The sequence below is a fragment of the Spermophilus citellus genome (assembly GCF_964194105.1).
Source record: "Spermophilus citellus genome assembly, chromosome: 4".
In the NCBI taxonomy this organism is placed as follows: Eukaryota; Metazoa; Chordata; class Mammalia; order Rodentia; family Sciuridae; genus Spermophilus; species Spermophilus citellus.
This window is the reverse complement of record NC_138185.1, coordinates 63,971,770-63,993,655: the sequence shown is the minus strand read 5'-3', so window position 1 is coordinate 63,993,655 and position 21,886 is coordinate 63,971,770. Positions and strand designations below refer to the sequence as shown.

The following is a 21,886-nucleotide window of genomic DNA, read 5'->3' as shown; positions in this document are numbered from 1 at the left end:
GGATATTTTGTCTCCAGATACTGCCCTTCTTCCTGGCCGCCATGGGATGAGCAGCTTTCCCCCACCACATGCTCCCTGCCTATTTCTTGCCACAGGCCCAGAAACAGCAGAGCCAACTAACCATAAACTGAAACCATGAGCCCAAATCTTTCCTTCTTTAAGTTGTTTTTCTCAGGTATTATGTCACGGCCATGGACAGCTGTCTAAAACAACATATAATGGGTTAATCCTTTCTTCCTTCTTCCTTCTAGGGATGGAACCATGGGTCTGTGCATGCTAGGCAAGGGCTCTACCTGATCACCCCCCCCAGCCCTATTTTTATTTTTTAATTAACATATACATTTTTCTCAGTTTTAATTTTGAATATGGTAAATCTCAATAGACAAAACCACATAAACAAAAGCACCTGGGGGTCCTCAATCATTTTTACATTATAAAGAGATCCTAGATTAAGCAATCTAAGAGTGACTATGTTCCCGTAAGTGCCTGCAAAGCTGGCACCAGGCATCAGGCTCTGTGTTGAGTTGTGTATATACAGTTCCCCTATTTAGTTGTTCAGCAGTCCTTTGTGGTTGGTGTAGTTTTCATGTCCATTTTACAGATGAGAAAACCGAAGCCCTGAGAATGTAAATATGGGGCCCAGGTCTCAGCATGGAAGTGGGAGTGCTGGGACTCAGGGGGTCCCAGATTGACATGGCCTTGAGCACTGACTCCAACTAAACCATGGATGTGTGCAGGTTGCTTATCTTCTGGGCCCCTGAGCTTGCATGTCTGTACTATTGGGCCAGTGATGCCTTGCGAAAGAGGTTGCGAGGACCCAGTGAAAGTACCTGTAAGGTTCCCGGCACAGAGGCTCTGCCCTCCTGCTTCCTCTGTGCCCTCCTCATGGAGAGAGGAGGAGCTGTACCATTCTCACCAGCACAGCTAGGGAGGAACAGAGCTTCTGGAGACGGGGGGAGCTCTACTGCTAACAACTGCTGGTGCTTTACTCTTGTTTTTTCCCTGCTCTCTGATTTGTTCGTTTTTCTCCAGGCCGCTCGTTGAAAGTGATATCTAGGTCAGCGTGCTTTTAACGGTTCCATCTGTGGACTAGACAGCAGGAGGGAGCGCCTGTTTGCAGAGGGCTGGGTAGTCCTGATGAGGAGAGAGGAACCCCCTTGGGATGCTGTGTTTGCTTTGAAGGGAGCTCTGCTCAAGTCCCTCTCTTTCTCTCTGGCTTGCTCTGGTTACGCTGTTTCACCAGGTGGGAGAGCCCGAGTGTTGAGTTCTTGACCCTTCTGTGACTAGAGCAGTGGTGTCCCTTTTATTGGCTCTGCTCTTGCCTAGACCCATAGCTGGGCTGGCAGATGACTCCCAGCTCTGGGGGACAGGGACAATCAGTCCAGCAGCCCTGCTGAGCTGATGGGAGTAGGATGTGACCTGGAGAGGTTGGATGGCACCTGCCATACACCTGATGGACAGGGAGGGGCCTGTACCTCCCTCCCTGGATGGGAGAAGCTTCTTTGTTGGAGGGCTTTAAGCGTGGCACAGCCTACCTGGGAAGCGGAACTTTTAGGACAGTGTGGCATCAAATCTCCATCATTCTCCAAAGAATTTTTCTCAAGAGAAAACAGTAATTCAGCCAAAGCAAAGATGTTATTTGGGGATAAAAATTCAAAAAATTATGGGTGAATATATAATAAATTATGGTTCTTATATATTTCAGAGACATTAAAGTTTATAGTTGACAACCACAGACGTTGAGGCGCCAGGAGATTCCTGTGGCTCCTCAGCATGTGCCCACAGTAGGCCTTCAGACAGTCTTTGTGAAGTAGTAAATGTAGGATAGAAAATGGCAATTATGTGAAAAGCTAAGGTAAAAACAATGTAACACAGTATCTATCATTGCAACAATTTTTAAATGTATTTATTCATTTTATGTGATGCTGGGGATGGAACCCAGAGCCTCATGCATGCTGAGCGGTATATCCTCTGTTGAGCCATGTGTCCAGCCCAATTGCAACAATTCAGAACTGTTTATTTGTGGATAAAAGCTGACAATAAGAAACCAAAATGGAAAGAGTTCTTCTGTTTGCAATGTTTCTCGGACTTCTATTGTTAGCACCCTACACCCCAAAATCTTTTTCAACCTTTTTTTTCTAAATTCGTCCACCCCCATTAAATTTTAATACCCTTGTAGACCTGTGTGTCTCTCATTGTACTGTGTGTATCTGCTTTGTACATAAAAACAAGACTGCTATCTTTCTCATTACTGTTGTGTTGTATTTTTCAGTAAAAGACAACAGATTGAGCTCCTGAGTTCATCTTGGCCTCCTTCCTTGGTCTGCAGAGCTGTCTGAGCAGAAGGGCACTGGCCATTGTGACTGCATCTGCCCTGGGCTGGGTGTGTGGCCCACTCAGTTGCTCCCGTGGGAGGGCTCTGCTGTCTTCTCTCCTAGCCAGACAGCTTTTCTAAAAAAGATATGTTGATGAGGAACTGGCCAAATCCATATGGTGCCTTGAGTAGCAAGACAAGCCCTGGGAGAGGTTAGGCTCCTTCCCTAAGATGGCCTTTTTCACTTGGGGTCTGAACACAGAACACAAAATGACCTGAGATTCTGCATCCCACTGGACCCATTGTTGCTCAGGAGAGAAGTGAATTCTTTTTTTTTTTTCAATTATTTTTGCAGTGTTGGGCATTGGACTCAGGTGCTCATGCATGCTAGGCAAGTGCTCTATCACTGAGCTATATCTCCAGCCTATGAGACATGAATTCTTACCTGCAGTGGATGTCTTGGGGTACAGGCCTTGATTTGCCTAAAGATTTTGCTGTACTGATTGGGCCGAGGCTGGTGAGAGGCTGCTCCTTGGGGTAGATAGAGAGGACATTATCCTGGTGCCAGAAGCTGGTGGTAAACTTCTGTGGGCCTTCTTCTCTGTCCCCCTCTGGTAGAGGGGAAAGAATGAATCGGATATGGATTCGGATGCCACCCCTTCCCCAGTTTTGTGACATTGAGCTGTGTAGTGCTGTTGTTGGAACAGACTTGAACCAGAATCCTGGGCTCTGCCCACCACTCCCCAGGGGGTTTGGGGCAAGTTTCCTAATGTCTCTCTGTCTAGTTTCCTAACCTGTAAAGTGCAGGTTCAACTGCAGCTAAGGCTTTGGTAGGGATTAGTCACCACACAGAGCTCTTCATTATCATTAACCTCTGAGTTGTTGTTTTTTATCTGTGAATTGCAGAAATAGTAGGGTATATAGTAGGATTGCACTTTGTGGCTCTTTTGCGGGCCAGTGAAGTTGTGTGACTGGTTTTGGCAAGTGAGTTGTGAGCAGAAGGAGTGTGTATCCTTCCCGGCCAGGCATTTAATCAGTGCTATGCTTTCCAGAGCCCTCCTTTCTCTCTTTGGCACAGTGATTGGTGACTTGGTAGCAGCTCTGTCATCTGGTTTCCTGAAAGTGACAGGAATAAGGTGAGAGTGACAGTGATAAGGTAAATGCTTACTACAACCACAAAACGTGGTATTGAGCAAGAAATAAATCTCTGTCCTGTGAAGCCACTACACAGTCTGGGGGTTGTTTGTTGCTGCCGTGTAACCTTACTTATTCTGACTAAAACAGTCATGACCATATTGTACTTGGTTCTCAGGATTAAGTCTGATAATGTAAAATGCTCAATGTGAAATTAAGTACATGGCAGTCATGACTTGACTCCCTACCTGACCAGAATCCCTCCTGACCTACTGATTCTTGCAGCAAGTGTTGCTTCATCTTTCAGCAGGTTCCACAGGCCTTGACCTCTCACCTCCAGCTCTATACCGCCTTTGGCAAGACAGAGCTGCTGCCCCGGGTCAGGCCCAGCACAGTGAACCTTCCTTAGGGAAGACATCAATCTCAATAATGTCCATCAACCTGTAATAATAGCTCCGACTCCCTGACCACCATGGCTGCAGTCAGCCAGGGACGTGACCATCGATCACAGGAGCTTTGGTGGCTGGCCTCCACCAGTGTGCTTAACGTGGGCTGCGTCCAGTGAGGAGCTGCAGTGGCGCTGCACTGAAATGCATGCTGTCCTCGCCCCTTTTCCAGCCCAGGCTGTCGGCACTGGGGGCCACAGTGGGGGCCGCGTGCAGGTCCTGGGATTCCTTGTCTGCCCAGGCCCTGTGTGTTGGGAGGTGCAGGTGTGAGCAGGCCATGACACTGTTGAGCTGGTCCTCAGACAGCAGGTGGAGACCAGGTTGTTCCCATGCTGGGACCCGGTGAGGGTGTGATTCTGCTCTGTTAGGGGAAGCTCAGGGGTGGTGGCCTGCCATCCTGCCTTTCACAGGGAGATGTTTGATGCAGGGACATCTGGGGTCCCCGTGAAGAGGAAGCCTATTGTTACACTGTATAGTGATGGTCTCTCTATTCCAGACCCTCTAGACCCACTCTGCATTCTAGCACAGCCCTGGACAGACGGCTGGGGGCCCTGGGCAGGGCCATCTGACCACTGGGCCAACTGACTGAACCTCTTCCTGTAATAAAAAAAGCTCAAAACCAAAATAAATAAATGCACATACAGTGGAATACATAAATAGTTCTGATCAGCTGCATCTTAAAAACAAAAACAAAAAATCCCAGGGTGTGCACAGATTTGGTGTGTTTGGCTTGGGCGCTGGGGATGGAGCCCAGGGCCTCGGGCCTCCTAAGCACAAGAGTCCCCATGGAGCTCCCTTCCAGCCCCTGCGGCTTTTTGAACGGATGTGTGTGTGTAAAGGGTTTTGTAATTGTTTGGCTTTTTTGAAGGCCTTTGAAAGGCAGAAACATCTGCGGAAAGGACTCATGGTCTGATAACTCACTAGAATGTTCTGTGGCTCTGATTCCGATAGAGCAGTCATTCGTTTGACTTTCAGTTAACAGTGAGATTTGGGTGCTCAGTCAGGGTGCTTTGGCTTCCATTGGAAAATTGAAAGGACCGATGACCCTGTGCCCTTGTGGGCTTCCTGAGCTGGACACGGGGGCAGGGCTGGGCAGAAGCCACAGGTGGGAAAGCCTCTCCTGGGAATCTGTCGCCGTGCCTTGACCCACACGTGGAGGGTGCTGGGTAGACCTTCAGTCCTTCGTCAGTGCGGTCTCAGGGTTAACCCAGATCCGACAGCCTTGACAGAGATCTTCAGGATTTTTAATTGTAAAATGATACATACTGAGTTTAAAAAATCAACAACTTAAAAATTGTCCAGTGAACCCCCCTTATCCAAAGAGGAAGTTGGGGAAAGTATAAACCGGTAGTATCTACTCTGTTCTTTACATGGTGACAGTGTAGTGACAATGGCCGTAAAGCAGCTTGACCCAGTAAGCATGCTAGGCAGTGCTGATCTCAGTGGTTTCCAGTTGACATCCCAGCCAGTTCTCACAACAACCCTGTAAAGTAGCTGCTTTTTAAATCATCACTTTATAATTGAGGAAAATAGGACCAGAGAGGTGAGTTAACTTGCTTAAGGTTACACAGTAATGGCTGAGCTGTCTTCAGGATCCCTATTCCTAACCATTAGCATTGAGAAACTTTGACCTTTTTTCAGCACTTCCTTGACAGTTATATTAGTGGAACCGGGGCACAATACCCTGAGAGAACAGCTCCAAACTACTTGCTACCTTTCCCATCTCCCAGCACCCATGTGTGTTTTGTTATGCCCGGACATCTTGATTTTTGTTTTTGTTTTTTTTTTTTTTTGGTTTTCAGCACAGTTTGGTATCCAGCAGGTGCTTAATTAGGATTTATCTCAGATTTTTAGATTGGGTGACCTGGGCTTAGTGATAAGAACATTTGCCTAGAGTGTGTGAGGCCCTGGGTTCAGTCCCCAGTACTGCACACTGTGTGTGGCTGTCTGTCTGTCTGTATATATATATGGACCTGTGAGCACTATAGTCAGTGAGGTCAGAGGCTGGGACTCCAGTTCCAGCCCCCACCTGGGGTCCTCTGTTCTCCATCTCGCACCTGCTGTCACTGGAATGTCCAAGGTGGACCTTCACTCACATGGCTGGCTCCCCAGCCCAGGTGGCCAGAACAGCGGGAGGCCAGGCAGCTCCTGCCCGCCCTGTGGCCTGCACTAGCTTCCTCAGCACTGCCCCCCGGGGTAGTCTGCCTTCCCTCCAGCTTGGCTGGCTTCCCCTTGAGTGAGCCTTACAGAGATGAAGTAGAGGCTGCCAGTCTCTGAAGAACTCAGCTTAGAACGGGCAGTGTCGCCCTGTTCCCAGTGGTAGTCCCAGAAACTGCACAGGCTTAAGGCAGGGGCATAAGCCCCTCTTGGAGTGGGAGGTATGTCTGCCCCACTCGCCCATGTGAGCTCTCCCTGGCCCCCCTCTCTCAGGCCCCTCTCTCTTTCCTGAAGCCTCACTTCCACCCAGCCTTTGCACTTGCTAATCCTCTGCCTGGAGCCCTCCTTTCTTGCCTGCTCTGGTTCTTGAGTGTCATCCATTTACAGGGCTAGATGAGCCCACCCTCTTGTCCCTCTGTAGACCATTTGATTCTGTCTGCACACGCAGGAAGTAAGTCTACCCTGTGCGCTCATTTGCTTACTCCATCCTGCCCTCCCTCCCCACCCCCATCTCCTGTGCCTGGCAGGTGGTACATGGAATTCAGGAAACTTAGGGCGGGTGAGTCAGAACCAAGTGGTCAGCCCTCGCATACAACTGCTGGTGTCTCTGGTGATCAGAACTGCAAGCAGGAAGAGAGGGCAATGAGTGTCTGGGGCAATGGACTCCACTTCCAAGGCGGGATTGGCCCCCTGAGCTGCTCCTCTGTTTCTGAAGTTGATTTCACAGGGGCCCCTCCAGAGCCCCCCACCTCTGGGCACTGCCCTTCTGTATGGTTGGCCTGGGCACAGCCTCTCTAAACTTTAGGAAGACTACCTAACTACCTGTCCTGGCAGCTGGTTGTACCCTAGCCTGCAGTGCCAGCCCTCAGGAGAGGGGGCTGACAGGGCAGGGCTCCCCAGGGAGGTGGGAGGGAAGACTTCTATCATTCTGTTGTCTTCCCTTCCCCTGCTATGACCCCTTCCCCCCCCCCCCACCCCTCTCAGAGTAGGGAGCTCAGAAAATGCAGTCAGGCCAGTGTTTCAGGAGTGTGTTGGGAAACCTCTGTTCTTTTATCATCAAATTGGGAGCCATGGGCTGGGGATATAGCTCAGTTGGTAGAGTGCTTGTCCCCCCCCCAAAAAAAAGGTAGGGGGGTGGGGGGGCCAGGTGCCATGGTGCACATCCTTAATCCTAGCTATTCAGGAGGCCAAGGCAGGAGGATTGCGGAGGCCAGCCTGGGCAATTTACTGATACCTTGTCTCAAAATCAGAAGGACTGGTAATGTGCTTGTGGTGAAGCGCTTGCCCAGCAGGCCCTGGAGTAAAACCCCAGAACCACAAAACAACAACAGAAACCGGGAATGACAGAAATGGGCTGTGGCAGGGCCCAGGTTCTTGTGGTCCTGTTGGTGTCCGGCTCCCCCGTGCTTACCTGGGCAGCAAGGCGGGGCTTGCCTTGCCGTCAGTGCTGGCTCCTGCCGTTGCCACGACTACTGTGCCTTTTGTTCACCGCACCAGAGCACCCAGCCTGGTGCGGTGGAGGTCCAGCTGCATGCTCCTCTCTGAGGCCTACGTCTGGACCCAGAGACCCGCACACCGTTGGGAAGACGACGGCCCTCTTTTCTACTTGAACCAGAGAGCCATGTGGGTTAGCTGCAGCAGAGAGCCATGTGGGTTAGCTGCAGCCTTGAGCTCTTAATATGGCCCTGAGCTATCCACACCCAGAAGCCACCCAGAAGCAGAGCAGGGAGCGTCTCTCCACCCCACTGGCCTCCAGTGAAGAATGGTGGACTCAGAGGGCTTGCTGGCTCCTCCCGTGGAGCGAGGTGAGGCGGGGTTGGTGCTGTGCCCTGGAGTCAGGCCTCCCAGAGAGCATCGCCCAGCAGCAGCTTTACAGGCCTCTTCATCTTCCCTTCCGAATGGAGCCTTCAGCCCTGGAGTCCTGGGAATGTGGCAGGTGTTCTCCTGAAGGCCTCACCCCCTTTGTTACTTTTTGTCTCCTTCATTTGGGTTACTTTGTTTCACCGTGCACTTGGTTAACCTCTTAAGAGCACTAAGAGATATGGGCTGCGCATGATGTTATTGGGTGCATTTTAATAGTTCCTTTGCAGGTAGGGATGCCAGGCAGAGTGTGCGAGTGGCCTTGTCTGAGGTGATCGGTCCTCTCAGCAGGATGATGAACTGCCAGTCTGTGGCCTTGCAGTGATATGCATTTGTGCTCTGTGCCTTCAACTCATCAAACCCTAGGGCAATGCTTAGATAATCACAACCTCTCTGACATATTTATAGTGTGAGAGTGTCTGATTGATGATGGCCACCAAAGATGGGGAGGCTGCTGGGAGGTCACACAGGACTGCTGCTTCCCTCTAAGATGCCCCCCCCCCCACTGCCTCTGCTTTACACTGCACTCCTGTGGCAGGGGCTGGGGCATAACTGGCCCTGAACACACAAGAGCAGTCTCCTCAGAGCCAGGCTGGGCTCCCTGGAGGTGGAAAGAACAGAGGGACATACACAGGAAGACCCCTTACCAAGGCCAGCAGCCTCAGTTAACTGATTTCCCTGTGAGTCCTTGTCCCAGCCAGGACCCATGGTGGCAGGTGACTGACCTCAACAGAGAGTACAGTCCAGCAGTAGCCCTGCAGGAATGAGGGGCTCTGCTGTCCTCCCTCGATGCAGACTCCGTCATGCACAGAGCCATCATCCACCTTGCTCCCAGCCCTGGTCCAGTCCAGTGAGGAGAAAAAGCCCGTGTCTCTCCTGAAAGTTTCTGTATACACCATAGAGTAGTCTTCAGGCCCATCTGTGGAGTGAGGCCATCCCCACTGGGTCATGAGCACAGACTGATTGGCCAAGCCTGGCGGGATGTGCCTCTTGAGCCATCGAGAACCAAAGGCCCACCCTGGAGTGGAGGGGGGTGGAGACAGCGGGCACCCAGAGAATAGCCAGGTGTCAGCGTGAGGAAGGGGCGTCCTGCTGGTTCAGTGACACACAGCCAATGTCCTTCATGCACACACGTGGCTGCAGCCACCTGGGCAGCGTTCACCACCACCATGGTCTTCCTGCCCTCTGGGTCTAGACAGCATCTGGGAGCAGTCAGTTTGGATGTTATGTGAAGTGAGTTTCATGTGCTGAATGTCTCTCAGGACTGTCTCACCACCAGAGAAAGGGACAGATGGGTCCATTCCATCAAATTGAGGGACTGCTGTTCATGCTGGGTGCTGAGGCGCATCATTGCGCACTGCACATGGTCCCTGCTTTGCTGGGCCTCCTGTGCAGTTAGGGAGACAATACTAAATAACAGGTTTGGAATGTGTGTGGGCCTTAGTATTCCTTATCTGAATATTGGGTCCAAGTGCTTCACTTGGGATATGGCGAGGCAATGGCTACTGTCACTGGGAGACTGACCCCGAGGCAGGTGCTGTCCAAAGGAGGTGGGAAGCTGAGAAACAGCCAGGCAGGTGCCTCTGCTGCTCTGGGCCCAGAGGGGCCCCCAGGCTGGCAGCTGATGGGAAGCAGGAACCTGCTGTGGTACAGGGAGAGTTGTTGGTGTCTGTTATCAAGCAGGCATTCATGGTGAGTTTAGCAAGACACTGGTCATCTCGGGCTCTGAAGAGGTCACTACTGTATGGCCTTCTCAGAGCAGTTGTTGGGATTTAACCCCACTTTGGCACTTCCTCAGTCTGTTGAGCTTACCTGTAACCCCTCTGAATGGAGCCTCCACCTGGATGTCCTCACCAGTGCCCTGTGAACACCAGTGTGGAGGCCCTGCAGCCCAGGATCACCTGCCTGGAGAGCACAGACCTGGGATTTGTAAGGGCCTAGGGAGGGGATTACTGCATGTGAGGCACTGCCCACACCAGAAAACCCCTCAGGCCTCCATCTGCAAGCTTGGGGTATATTGTCCTCACAGCCGTGGGGAAAGCAAGAACTCTACCCTCACCACCCATTGGGGGTCAGGTCTTGTGCTAACTGGTGGAGCCCACATGCCCCTGGAGGAAAGAGGGCTTGGGCCTGAGAGTCCCAGAGTCCTTCTTAGTCCTTGGCTTGGAGCCCACATTCTGCCCCCCCCCAACCTGGTCTACAAGTCAGAGGCAACACTTGCCTCATAAAATGGCCCTCACGGAGAGGGGTAGGATAGGGCTCCCGGGTGAATGGCCACACTGGGGAAAGAGGCCAGGGATTGAGGGAGTAGAAGAGGGAATGAGGATTTAGCAATCACAGCAAGATTTGGGGAAACGCATTACAGGGTCCACAGTTCATATTGGGCAATTCCCACGGGTCAGGGCTCTTGACAAAGCCTCCAACTTACTGGTCAGCACAGCATCTCAGCCTCCATGACTCCATATCCTAGGGCCTCAGCTTCAGGGCAGGCTTGAGCAAGAATTGCCCAGTGAGGGAATCACAGAGGCCTGAGCTGAATGAGGCTTCGACTTTAGAGAAGAAAGGACTGAGGTACAGAGAAGGGGAGAGGTGCCCCAGGCAGAGTGTGGGCGTGGCAGAGATCCCTGTACACAGCCGGATAGCATCCTCGCCCCCGCTCCCAGGCAGGTGACCTTCATGACCTCGGGTGTGCAGCTTCACATAGCAGTATCTGTGGAAGGTCCCTGGCCCAGGGTCTGCCTGGATCTTGGGGGCCTAAGCAGCAAGGCCAGGAGCAGGGACTTCACCCACGCAGCTCTGATTACATTAGTTTGTGGCTTCTCTGGTTCTTTGCCAAGGAAGGAGAGAGAAAAACGAAGTTGGACGCTAATTTACAACTTCACTGAAGCATGAAATCGCTTCCTTCCGTTACCAGATTATACTTAAGTAGAAAATTGACTTTGGGTGGGGGCAAGGGGAGTTATATACTTTTGAAAATTAAAAGTGAAGAAGAAACTTCCTTGTGCCTACCACTGCTAGTGGGAGGAAAGCAGCACAGGCTTTGGGAGGTCAGGATACAGGAATGCAGTTTGCTTCTTGGCTGCGTTTTCTTGAGGCGTGTGATTTTTCCTGTCTTGTTGGTGAGAACTTCCTTTGACAACACTAAACTGGGTCTTGCTGGACTTTAAAATGCTTTGGAATTTTTCCCAAATTTGAATTTAATTGAATTTGGATCAAAGCCAAAGTGCTTTGAACCCTCCAGATTGAAGCAGGTGGTGAACCTCTGCCAGTCCAGTTGCACAGTTGTGGTGCCCAGCAGAACAGGAGGCAGGAGACACACCCTTGGTGGCCAAGATTCTGTGGTTACCTAGAGGGATCAGGAAGGGACTGTAGGCTTTGAGTGTTATGGCTGCTTTGGTGCTGAGAGTGTCTCACTGTCGCCCCAGGCCTTTGTCTTGCTCCCCAGGGTGAGTCACTGGTGAACTGGCCTCACCTCCAAACCCTCACTCATCCCAGCTAGGTGCAGAGGTTTCTGCAGACCCCTGGATTTGGAGAACATATCCACACTGAACATTTGGGGAGAAGGGGGTGTTTGGCTCCTACTGTTTGCAGGCTAGCACAGGATGGGAGTGGGGGTGGGAATATGGAAGGTTCTGCTGGGGTGCTAACTGGTCCTAGGGAACATGTTTAAAAAGTCCCCCATGGCCAATTCTCCAGGAATCCAAGCCTCCATATGCTAACTGAGGGTAGAGACGGGCCTCAGAAGTGGACAGCCTGCATGGGATACCTGGCCCTGGCTCCTGGCATAGCTGCTCTGCCTGAGCCTGGGCTGCTCTCACTAAACAATGGGGCTCACAAGAGACCCTTCAACCAAGGACTCCTGAGCATGCAGTGTGGTCAAGGGCACATGCTACTGAGCGCTCCCTTGGCCTCTGTCTACACAAATCAGGATGCCTCCCCTGTGCTCTTCACTAGGAGAGGCAGCCCTAGTTGGAGCTTACCCCAGGGATGGCTCATCTTCAGCCCAAAGATGTGTCCTAGTGTTTCCAACCTAGGAACAAAATCAGTTTCTCCAGGGCAGAGAGAGACCCTTGGTGCCCATTGTTCTTAGAGGTGTGGCTGAGGGAGTGGGGATGGTTTGCCAGAGCTGAGCAGACTGGAGGGGAAGGAGAGGCTAGGGTGTGTGGGGCTGGGGGCTGGGGGCTGAAGGCCGGGCCACCAAGAGGGCCTGTGGGCAGGAGAGGCCTCTCTCACCTGTGTCCCTCCCCCTGCAGTTTGGCGCACCATGTCGGTCAGCGTCCACGAGACCCGCAAGTCACGGAGCAGTACGGGCTCCATGAACATCACCCTGTTCCACAAGGCCTCCCACCCCGACTGCGTGCTGGCCCACCTCAACACGCTGCGCAAGCACCGCATGTTCACCGACGTCACACTCTGGGCGGGCGACCGCGCCTTCCCCTGCCACCGGGCCGTATTGGCCGCCTCCAGCCGCTACTTCGAGGCCATGTTCAGTCACGGCCTGCGGGAGAGCCGGGATGACACGGTCAACTTCCAAGACAACCTGCACCCCGAGGTGCTGGAGCTGCTGCTGGACTTTGCCTACTCCTCCCGCATCGTCATCAACGAGGAGAATGCCGAGTCGCTGCTGGAGGCCGGCGACATGCTGCAGTTCCATGACGTGCGGGACGCGGCCGCCGAGTTCCTGGAGAAGAACCTCTTCCCCTCCAACTGCCTAGGCATGATGCTGCTGTCGGACGCCCACCAGTGCCGCCGGCTCTACGAGTTCTCCTGGCGAATGTGCCTGGTGCACTTCGAGACGGTGCGGCAGAGTGAGGACTTCAATAGCCTGTCCAAGGACACGCTGCTGGACCTCATCTCCAGCGATGAGCTGGAGACCGAGGACGAGCGGGTGGTCTTTGAAGCCATCCTCCAGTGGGTGAAGCACGACCTGGAGGAGCGGAAGGCCCACCTGCCCGAGCTCCTGCGCAGTGTGCGGCTGGCCCTGCTGCCGTCGGATTGCCTGAAGGAGGCGGTCTCCGGCGAGGCCCTCCTCATGGCGGACGAGCGCACCAAACTCATCATAGACGAGGCCCTCCACTGCAAGACCAAGATCCTGCAGAATGATGGGGTGGTCACCAGCCCTTGTGCCCGGCCACGCAAGGCAGGCCACACGCTGCTCATCCTGGGGGGCCAGACCTTCATGTGTGACAAGATCTACCAGGTGGACCATAAGGCCAAGGAGATCATCCCCAAGGCAGACTTGCCCAGCCCCCGGAAGGAGTTCAGTGCCTCTGCAATCGGCTGCAAGGTCTATGTGACGGGAGGCAGGGGCTCCGAGAATGGGGTCTCCAAGGATGTCTGGGTGTATGATACTGTCCATGAGGAGTGGTCCAAGGCAGCACCCATGCTGATCGCTCGCTTTGGCCATGGCTCGGCTGAACTGGAGAACTGTCTGTATGTGGTAGGGGGACACACGTCCCTGGCTGGCGTCTTCCCGGCCTCGCCTTCAGTCTCCCTGAAGCAGGTAGAGAAATATGACCCTGGAGCCAACAAATGGACGATGGTTGCCCCACTGAGGGACGGTGTCAGCAATGCTGCAGTGGTAAGCGCCAAGCTGAAGCTTTTTGTTTTTGGAGGGACCAGCATCCACCGAGACATGGTATCCAAAGTCCAGTGCTATGACCCATCAGAAAACCGGTGGACTATCAAGGCTGAGTGTCCCCAACCTTGGCGGTACACAGCTGCTGCTGTCCTGGGCAGCCAGATCTTCATCATGGGAGGTGACACAGAATTCACAGCTGCCTCAGCCTACCGCTTCGACTGTGAGACCAACCAGTGGACACGGATCGGTGACATGACTGCCAAGCGTATGTCCTGCCATGCCCTGGCTTCAGGAAACAAGCTCTACGTGGTCGGGGGCTACTTTGGAACCCAGAGGTGTAAGACCCTAGACTGCTATGACCCCACTTCGGACACGTGGAACTGCATCACCACCGTGCCCTACTCACTCATCCCCACGGCCTTTGTCAGCACCTGGAAGCACCTGCCGGCGTGAGGAGCACCTGTAGAGCCCAGCCAGGTGAGCCCCAGCAGCCTGGGACTGCTCTGAGCCCCCAGAAGGACCAGGGGAGACACACTTCTGCTTGTTCCCCCTCTGGATAGTGGTTGCTGTATCTTCCAGGGAAGGCTAGGTGAAGAGCAGATGACTGGGATTTAGGGACAGGTGACCCTGGGTTGAGGCCAGGGTGGCATGCTTGCTGGCGTGCAAGGGAATTTCTCTCTCTGTTTCATGTGTGAGTTGGAGAGGAGGCCTTCCTGACAGCAGGCAGGTAGGTGGGCATGTGAATTAAGGGAGGCCATTCCTCCAGGCCTCAGAGTGGGGGTTGCCATGGAGCAGGTGCCCATGAGTCTGTTGGTCTCTGTTCTTAGGACCACGGTTGTGAGAAATTGTTAAATGGAAACCAGTAAAGGTGCCACAGACAGAGAAAGCCGTATGACACATTAGGCTCTCAGGAGGGTGAAAGGAGGGAGAGGAGACACCAGGACTTAGGCCAGGTCTGGGATGGGCAAAGAGTCTAGTGAGGGGAAGGAACAGTGGGAGGAAGGTCTGCTCTGGCCCCGCCTCTTCTGAGGGGGGTGTGGTTTTTCCTGCAGCTGGTCAGAGGCAACATCAAGTGGCAAGTACCAAAACTGGAAGGGAGTGTCCAAGCCAGCCTGGCAGGATGCTTCAGGAGGCACCAGCAAGGGTGGTGGGTTCTTAGGCACCAGAGGAAGGGTTCTAGATGCTAGACATGCTCTCCATAGTAAGGCCCTGGGAAAGGCTGGCATGTCATTAGTTCTTTTCCTATGTCCCATCTTAGAGCCCTCCTCCTGTGCACACCTAGGATGGAGAATGGAGGGTGACCCCCAGGGGCCTGGGAAGCTGGAGGTGTAGTCTAGCAGCAGGAGAGGAGGCCTGGAAGAGCCTTCCTGCATGGGGCCAAGATGTTTTTGTTCCCCCAGCTGCACCAGCGACCTAGCTCTGATCTGGCCCCACCCGCCTCCTGCTCTTACAGGGCTGAAAGACCCCCTGTGCAGGCTCAGGCCCAGACCCCTTCAGCCTAGGTCATAGGAACTGTGCCAGGAGGTAGCCAGAGCCAAAATATTAATTTCCTCAATGGATAGGCAGTCACTGAAACAAATGCTTGAAAGCTGTACACAGTGACAGCAGTCCTTCTTAGCTCCTAAACAAAAGCTGATGTCTCAGCCCTTAAATGAGATCCAGCCAAGCCTTTGAATCACTAAGGGTCTGGCAGGCATCAGGTCAGTAAGCACAGGGTGCCAAGCTCAGCCTGAGTAAGATCTGCCCTTGGTTCTCTTTATGGCCTTTTGGATTTGTTTTGTTTTGTTTTAATCTGCTTTCTTCTTTGGGAGAAAAATCTTACCCTGCCAAATTTCTTGGTCCCATGGGGAGTAAGCTTCAAGGAGGATATTGACATCTCTGATTGATGACCTTTTCTGACTCTAGGTGGCTTAGAAACCTGGGGTGTTAGGTCACCTGCAGGGTGGAGGCCCCACTTAGACTGGGGCGGGGGAGGGTGTGTGTGTCTCTGTCCATCTTTGGAATCCTGAGCGCACGGATCAGTGACATGACTCAAGGGGGAAGGGTAGGAGCAGGGAGGCTGCCCACCCCTGGATCATGTCCCTGCTGCCTGTCCCTGCCTGCTGGGGTGGGGGCAGCTCAGCTGGACCTGGCAAACCATGTGGTTTTCAGGAATTTCTGTGCTCTGGGGACCCTAGAAGGGAAGCACACATTGGCTCTGACTCTTACTGGTTGCTTGACGCTGGGCAGATTATTCCATGCCAGGGGCTCGGCTTTCCTGTCTGGACAGTGGGAATGCATATTGTGTGGCTCGAAGTACGTGGCTAGAGATCAAGTGAGGGGCCAGCATCAGATGCTGCTTTTCTAAGGGGGAGGATGATGATGTCACGATGACAGCTTTGGGACACTGCACTACAAGGGCCTCGATGTCCCTAGCCCATCCTCACAGTTGCAATTGCTATAATCCGGGTACCTTCGCATGCCCACCAGAGTGCTGCAGAGGCTTGTCCCTTTAGTCAGTCTTCCCTGATGCATGGTGGGGTGCTGTTATCAGCCCCACTTTAGGGATGAGGAAGTGGGCTAATTGCACAAGAGCCAGCCCATTCTAGATGGGCCTAGGAAGCCACTCCCAAACCCTGCTTTCCAGAGCCTGTCTCCAAGGCATTCAGGCTGCAGGCATCCTGAGCTCCTGCAGTGGGAGCTCCAGGTTGCTCTGGGGCCCCAGCTGTGGCTCTATGTCCTTTTCATGAGCCCTAGCAGCCAAGTGGAGTCCTCCTTGCAGCCCCCCTCTGTCTAGACCTCTCCTCCTCTGACTCCTGTCCCCTCTGGTCAATGCTGGGTTGTTCCAGGCTCTGCAGGTGACTGCTCCTATGCCCCTTCTCCTGCCTGGACAGCTCCAGGTTCTACTTAAAGGCAGGTTCTCCTCGGGAGAGCCACACTCAATGCCAAGCAAGCAGGGCAGAGAGCTGACACTCAGGGCACTTGCCTGGCCCTTCCCATGTTCTGGGTGGCCATCCACACCTGCCCTTGGCTCCCTGAGAAGTGGACTGAGCTGGAGGAGAGCCCCCAACTTAGCCACCGACCAGGACCTCATCTAGAAGTGGTCTCAGCCCTCTCCCCCCAATTACATGTCCCTCTCCTGTTCTTCCAGCCTTTCCTGGCAAGTAGCAGCGGGTGGGGGTCCAGATGAAGGTCCTCCCCAGAAATGTAGCTCTCCCTGTGCCTGTAGAACTCCGTCCATCATGCCTTGTGCAGATGCAGCTCCAGGAGCCACTAGCCAAGGTCCCCTGCAGGTGGCAGCTTCTCAGCACCTCTGGTGGCCTCCTTGCTCCATGTGGAGCTCTTGCTAGGGGCTGCGTCTGCACTGAGTATCTTTGTCCTTCCCTAGTCCTCCCAGAACAACTTGTCATATCTGTTGCTACCACCTGACTGTGAAGGCTGATAGCTGGCATCAGGCGACCATCCTAGGAGGGTTGAAGCAGGACCTGGGCCCTAGGCGTGCCCCACCCCTGCAGGAATCTCTGGGGAGAGTCACCGGGCATCCTCAGGTCCTGCGAGGCATGGAGTGGCCCTTCAGCAGCACAGTGGGACAGGGCATTGCTATGTTGAAAATTGAGCACCATCAGGACCTTGACCTCTGGGGCCAGCACATTCACTCTAGTGTCATAGTAAGATCCGTGTCCCTAGGGATGGTTGGCAGTGGGACCCTGGAGCTAGGTGTGCCCCCATCTCCCTGGATTGCCTGCTGAGGGTGGACTTGTCACAAACGTCCTCTCCTTTTACCTCTTCTCCAGCTCCCCATGTCCCTCCCTCCCACCTCCCTCCCTCACAGGCTTCAGGACATCAGTGCTGGCATCCAGGCCATGAGAGCTCATCTCCTCCTCGCAGGGCTCAGGGGCTCCAGTCTCAGCTGAGTCACTAGGGGAGCCTGTCCCTCCAGGAGCCTGGGGTCAGTTGTGCCTGTGAGAAGCCTAGGAATAGGATGGCACCCGGGTCTCCTTAGGGCAGTGCAAGTCCACAGGCAGACCCGCACCAGCAGCCCTCAGCCCAGGCCTTGGCTGCGCCTGCTGCCCAGGCAGTGGGGGACGACCAGACCATCTTCCACGGCGGGGGTTTGTTTCATTGGCCTCAGAGAAGAGGCTGCCAAGAATCAGGAGGCCCCCTTGGGGACGACCTTGGGATGAACCTGAGAGCAGCTGGGTGATGGGACAGGGAGCACAGAAGCCTAGCTTGTGGCTCCCTGGGTGCCCAGTCTTCAGGGCACCATCTCTCCCTCTCACCCCGGCACTGGTGGCAGTGGGGCCTTGCCCTGAGGGGACCCACATGCAGCGTGTGATATGCTGAGGTGGGGCCCAGTGGCTGGGATGGCCCTCTCAGGGGGACCTTGAGCAGCCAGGCCCTGGAGCTCTGGTGATGCCATCTAGAGCATCACGAGGGGTGCCTCGTGATTTGGGAGAAACTCGGAGGAATTTGTGGGGCCTTCACCAGTCCACTGAGAACACAGCAGCTACCTTGCCAGCCCAGCACAGGCATCTAGAAACTTGCTGGCACCTGGAGATGGGGATTCCTACAGGGCAGGAATCCCCAGTGCTGGTTTCAGTTTTTTGGTTGTTTTTTTTTTTAACGATGTTACTTAAATACATAGAAACGTACAACTAAATAAAAGCTCCTGTGTTCGCAGTCTAAGCAGCTGCTAAGCAGCACAGACGTACGGGTTAAATGCAACACACGCCCAAAGACCCCTGAGACTGGAGCACCCAGGATATTTTGCGGAGACTGTACTGCCTCTGCCTTTTGGAGTGAAGGCTGCATGGGCAGGGCTGTTAGGGAGCACAGCCTGTCTGTGCCCCAGGAGCCCCTGGGGCAGCCTGGCATTTGGGGCTCAGCTGTGACTCCTTGGTTTAGAGCTGCCTCGGAGCCCACAGCTCTAAAGGCAGCTGAGCAGAGGCTGAGCAGAGTCAGAGCTTGTTGGGCACTGAAATTGTGAGGGGACACAGGTGCACCAGAAGACCCTCATGGAGGATTCTAACCCCTCCCCTTAATACAGGGGACCCTCCTTTGAGAAACCCTGCCCAGCAGATCTGCTATCTGTGGGGGCTTCTCCCTTGCTGCCCTGAGGGCTTCGCCCTCTCATCCAGGTCCTCCACCTGCCCTGTGCTCTGTCCTGTAGGGTGTGTCTGTCTAAATTCACTCAGGAGCTACAGCCTGGCCAGGGGATGTCTCCTGGGCTCACAGCTCCAGCCACGTCCCCCCTCAGGGCAAGGATTTGCTGAGCTCTGAGAACCAGAGCAGCAAGTCAGCTCTTCTCCCTGCTTCAGGGCTGCTCCCCACCAAGCCTCTCCCAGCCCTTGGATTCTCAGCTTCTCTGGAAGGCATCTCCTCACTTCCAGGAGAAGCACTGCTGCTCAAAGCGGATGCATATTGATAGAGAACACAGCACAGGAGTGTGAGCTTCCTGACCATAGGGACAGTCTCACCTGGTCCCCACTGTGTCCCCACAGCCTGGAGTCAAGAGGCTGTGCAGTAAATGTCTACAGCACAAATGAGCGTGCTGGCTACTGTCCACAGCCTGTCTGTCACTTATTCCTCTTAACAGCATGGCCGACCACATGCCTGCTCTCCCCACTTCTTGCAGACCCTCCATCTGCCCTTGTGTTTCTGCCTCACCAGCCTACTTTTATTTATATTTTCAAATGTGCCAAATTCTCACCTCAGGGTCTTTGCACATGCTGTTCCTTGTGTCTGGGCTGCCGTTCCCCTCTAGCTTACTCCTGCCCATCCTTCTGGTCTCAGGTTAAATATTACTCACTTCCCACGTCCTCCACCAAAATAAAATGAAGGCCCTGGCTCTACTCTCATTTTTAAATTTGTTACTTGTAGCACTTCTCTCTGTATAATTATCTGTCCAAGTCTGCGGTTTCCCCCACAAGGACATGGATGGAGACAGTGGCTGTGTCTGTTTGCCTTCCTGTGCCCCCAGGTCTCCAGGGTGCCCAACAGCGGGAGAGTGTGTAGGGAATGTGGTTTGGGATGAATGAAGGGCAGATAGGTGGTGCCCCACATTGCAGGTGAGGAAACCTCCGTGCAGCTGGTGAGGTAGAGCCCTGTTCTTACTCCTGGACTTCTGCTGTCAGCGCCTCTTGATTTTGTTCCAGTTTAGGACAGAAGAACATGGCCACTGATTCGTTCTTTCATTCTCTCCCATTCTCTCCTCCACAGACTCTGCGTGTCTCTCCTGCCCCGCGGCTGCGGCCCTCACTTTCACAGAGTGGCCTGGACCCCGCTGCCACAGTGCAGAGCTCTCCGAGTGGCCAGAAGCCGACTGCACCAGCTCCCGGCAGCAGCAACCTCGAGGCTGTTCTGAGCTTTCGACCAGACAAGCGTCCTGCGGCCCTGGAAGCCTCTTCAGCTTCGAGTGGTTTGCATGGAAGAAGAGCAGCCAGAGGACAGGGTGCCAGCAAAACTGCCCTGGGCCTTTGGGGAGGACACACCTGCAAAGGCTCGAGGTCATCTGTCAGCAAGTCCTGGACTTGGGCTGGGAGGTCAAGGGCAGAGAAGGGGTGGGGTGGCAGCACAGGAGAGCTTTGGGTCACTTAGCACTGATGGCACAGCCTTGGATTCTAGGGCTGCTCTGTGGGAAGCTGTAATGTCACCCACAGCTGCTGTCCCAGGCCTCGGGGAGGCATGTCCACCAGAGTGAGCAGAAGGCTGCTGAGGAGAAAACAGCATGGCTTTCATAAAGGCAGAAACCCCACCTAGTGACCTTGTTGACATCCGCAAGTCTTCATTAGCACATGCACTCAGACCCCCAAGGCCAAAGGGGAGATTCCTGCCCCGTGAGGCCCTCAAACCTTAGCCCACTGGGGACCTGGCCCCGGGATGCTGTGCCCAGGAGGCTGGGGTCAACTCAGCAAGACTGGAGGCCTAGGAACTGTCCCCTCAGCCCACCCTAAGAGGCAGTAGTGACTCCCTCTCCTGATGGGACCGCACCCATCAACAGCACCAAGGGCTCTTTCGGGAGATCACACCTGTCCTCAGGTGGTGGCCCTGCCCTCTAAGACTAGGAGCAGCTGTGAGCTGGGGATAACAGAATTACCAGAGGGCACCCGTTACAGATACTCCATGGCCAGGTTCGTCTCAGTAGGAGGTTGGTGACAGGCCTCCAGCCAGTGCCCACTGTCCTCTCTGGTGGTTTGTCCTTGTAACTGGTGACACTGCATCCTGACCCATTTGCTCTGTGAGCTCAGAAAGTAATAGAATGGTCCCGAGAGAATTGCCAAGCACTTGTTTATTGCTTTCACCTCCTGTTCTTGGGGAGCCCCTCATCAGTGTACTCAAAGAATTCAGACTGCATGGAGGTCAGCTTCTGACACCTGGTGTCAGACTTCAGTCTCATCCTTCACTCATTCTATCCACCATCTGAGGGAAACAGGGACGTGGTACCATGGTAGGGGGCTGGGCAGGGCTCCCTGACCTGTGGCTTCCCAGGCCACCTGCTATTTGCATGTGCTGCTTGTCTGGCTCAGGAGTGGGATTCAAGTGGGCTATGCTGCTGATAGAGAAGGGGGTACAGACCAGTTACTTAATGACCCCAAATGTCCCCATACCTCTACACCGGTGCTGCCCCTGTGGGTGTCTTTTGGGGAGTGGGACTTTGGGCTGGGTTTGCCTGTGGATGTGCTCCAATAATCAGTCACCCACCAGGAGAGAGCTGGAAGTGGCAGTTGCTTCCGGTGGTACCTTAGACCCCACACCCCACCCTTTCCAGAGGCCAGCCTGTGCTCTCAGGCCGTGCCCCAGGCGGCTAAGCTGCTGGAGAACTTGGGGCTCTTGGGCCCTGTAGCTGGTGGAAGATCTGCAGGCCTGCAGGGAGTGGCCCTTGACCGCGTGGGCTGCTGAGCCGAGATAAAGCACACTTCTCACAGCACAAAGGACCCAGCCATGGTGCTTTCCCCCAAAATGTGTTGCTTTTATCAGTTTTCTAACTTAATAAAAAAGAGTTCAGAAAGTCTTGGTCTTCCTTGGGTGCTGGGACCAGTTTTGGCAGACTTGAGTTCCTGCCCGCCACCAGGGCCTAGGGTGTGCCTGTTGGCGTCTGATTTGGGGCCTGTGGAGAACCCACAGGAGGAGAGGGTTCTTCTTCCTCCTTGAGTGTTGTTGCCCCAGAACCCTTTGCGTTGATCTTGGAGCATCCCGATGCTGCTCCCCCTCCTCAGTTGGAAGTGTAACTCCATCCCTTTCAACAGGTGTTTTTTGTGCAGTGTGGGCTCCTGATTGGCACATAGATGTGAAAGCAACAAGCGCCATGAAGTGGGTGTGACTTCAGGCAGCTTTCAGACCTCAGCACGCCTGACTGCAGGGTGGGCCCTCAGTAGTTATGCCACAGCACTCCTGTCACCACTTCTCTGCGCTTTT

At 54.0% G+C, this 21,886-nt stretch overlaps 1 protein-coding gene across 2 annotated transcripts in view; it reads left to right on the top strand.

Annotated features, from left to right (window-relative positions):
• KLHL25 (kelch like family member 25) overlaps positions 1–21,457 on the top strand; it is a 32,912-nt gene extending 11,455 nt beyond the window's left edge. The window contains exons 2-3 of one of the 2 annotated variants that reach the window (XM_081292711.1): positions 12,165–13,969; positions 19,691–21,457. In XM_081292711.1, the coding sequence (XP_081148837.1) occupies positions 12,176–13,945 (1,770 nt within the window). In that variant the 5' untranslated portion in view covers positions 12,165–12,175 and the 3' untranslated portion in view covers positions 13,946–13,969; positions 19,691–21,457. The remainder of the gene's footprint in view (positions 1–12,164; positions 13,970–19,690) is intronic. The other variant, XM_081292710.1, reaches the window with a different exon arrangement.
• The last annotated feature ends 429 nt before the right edge of the window (positions 21,458–21,886 follow it).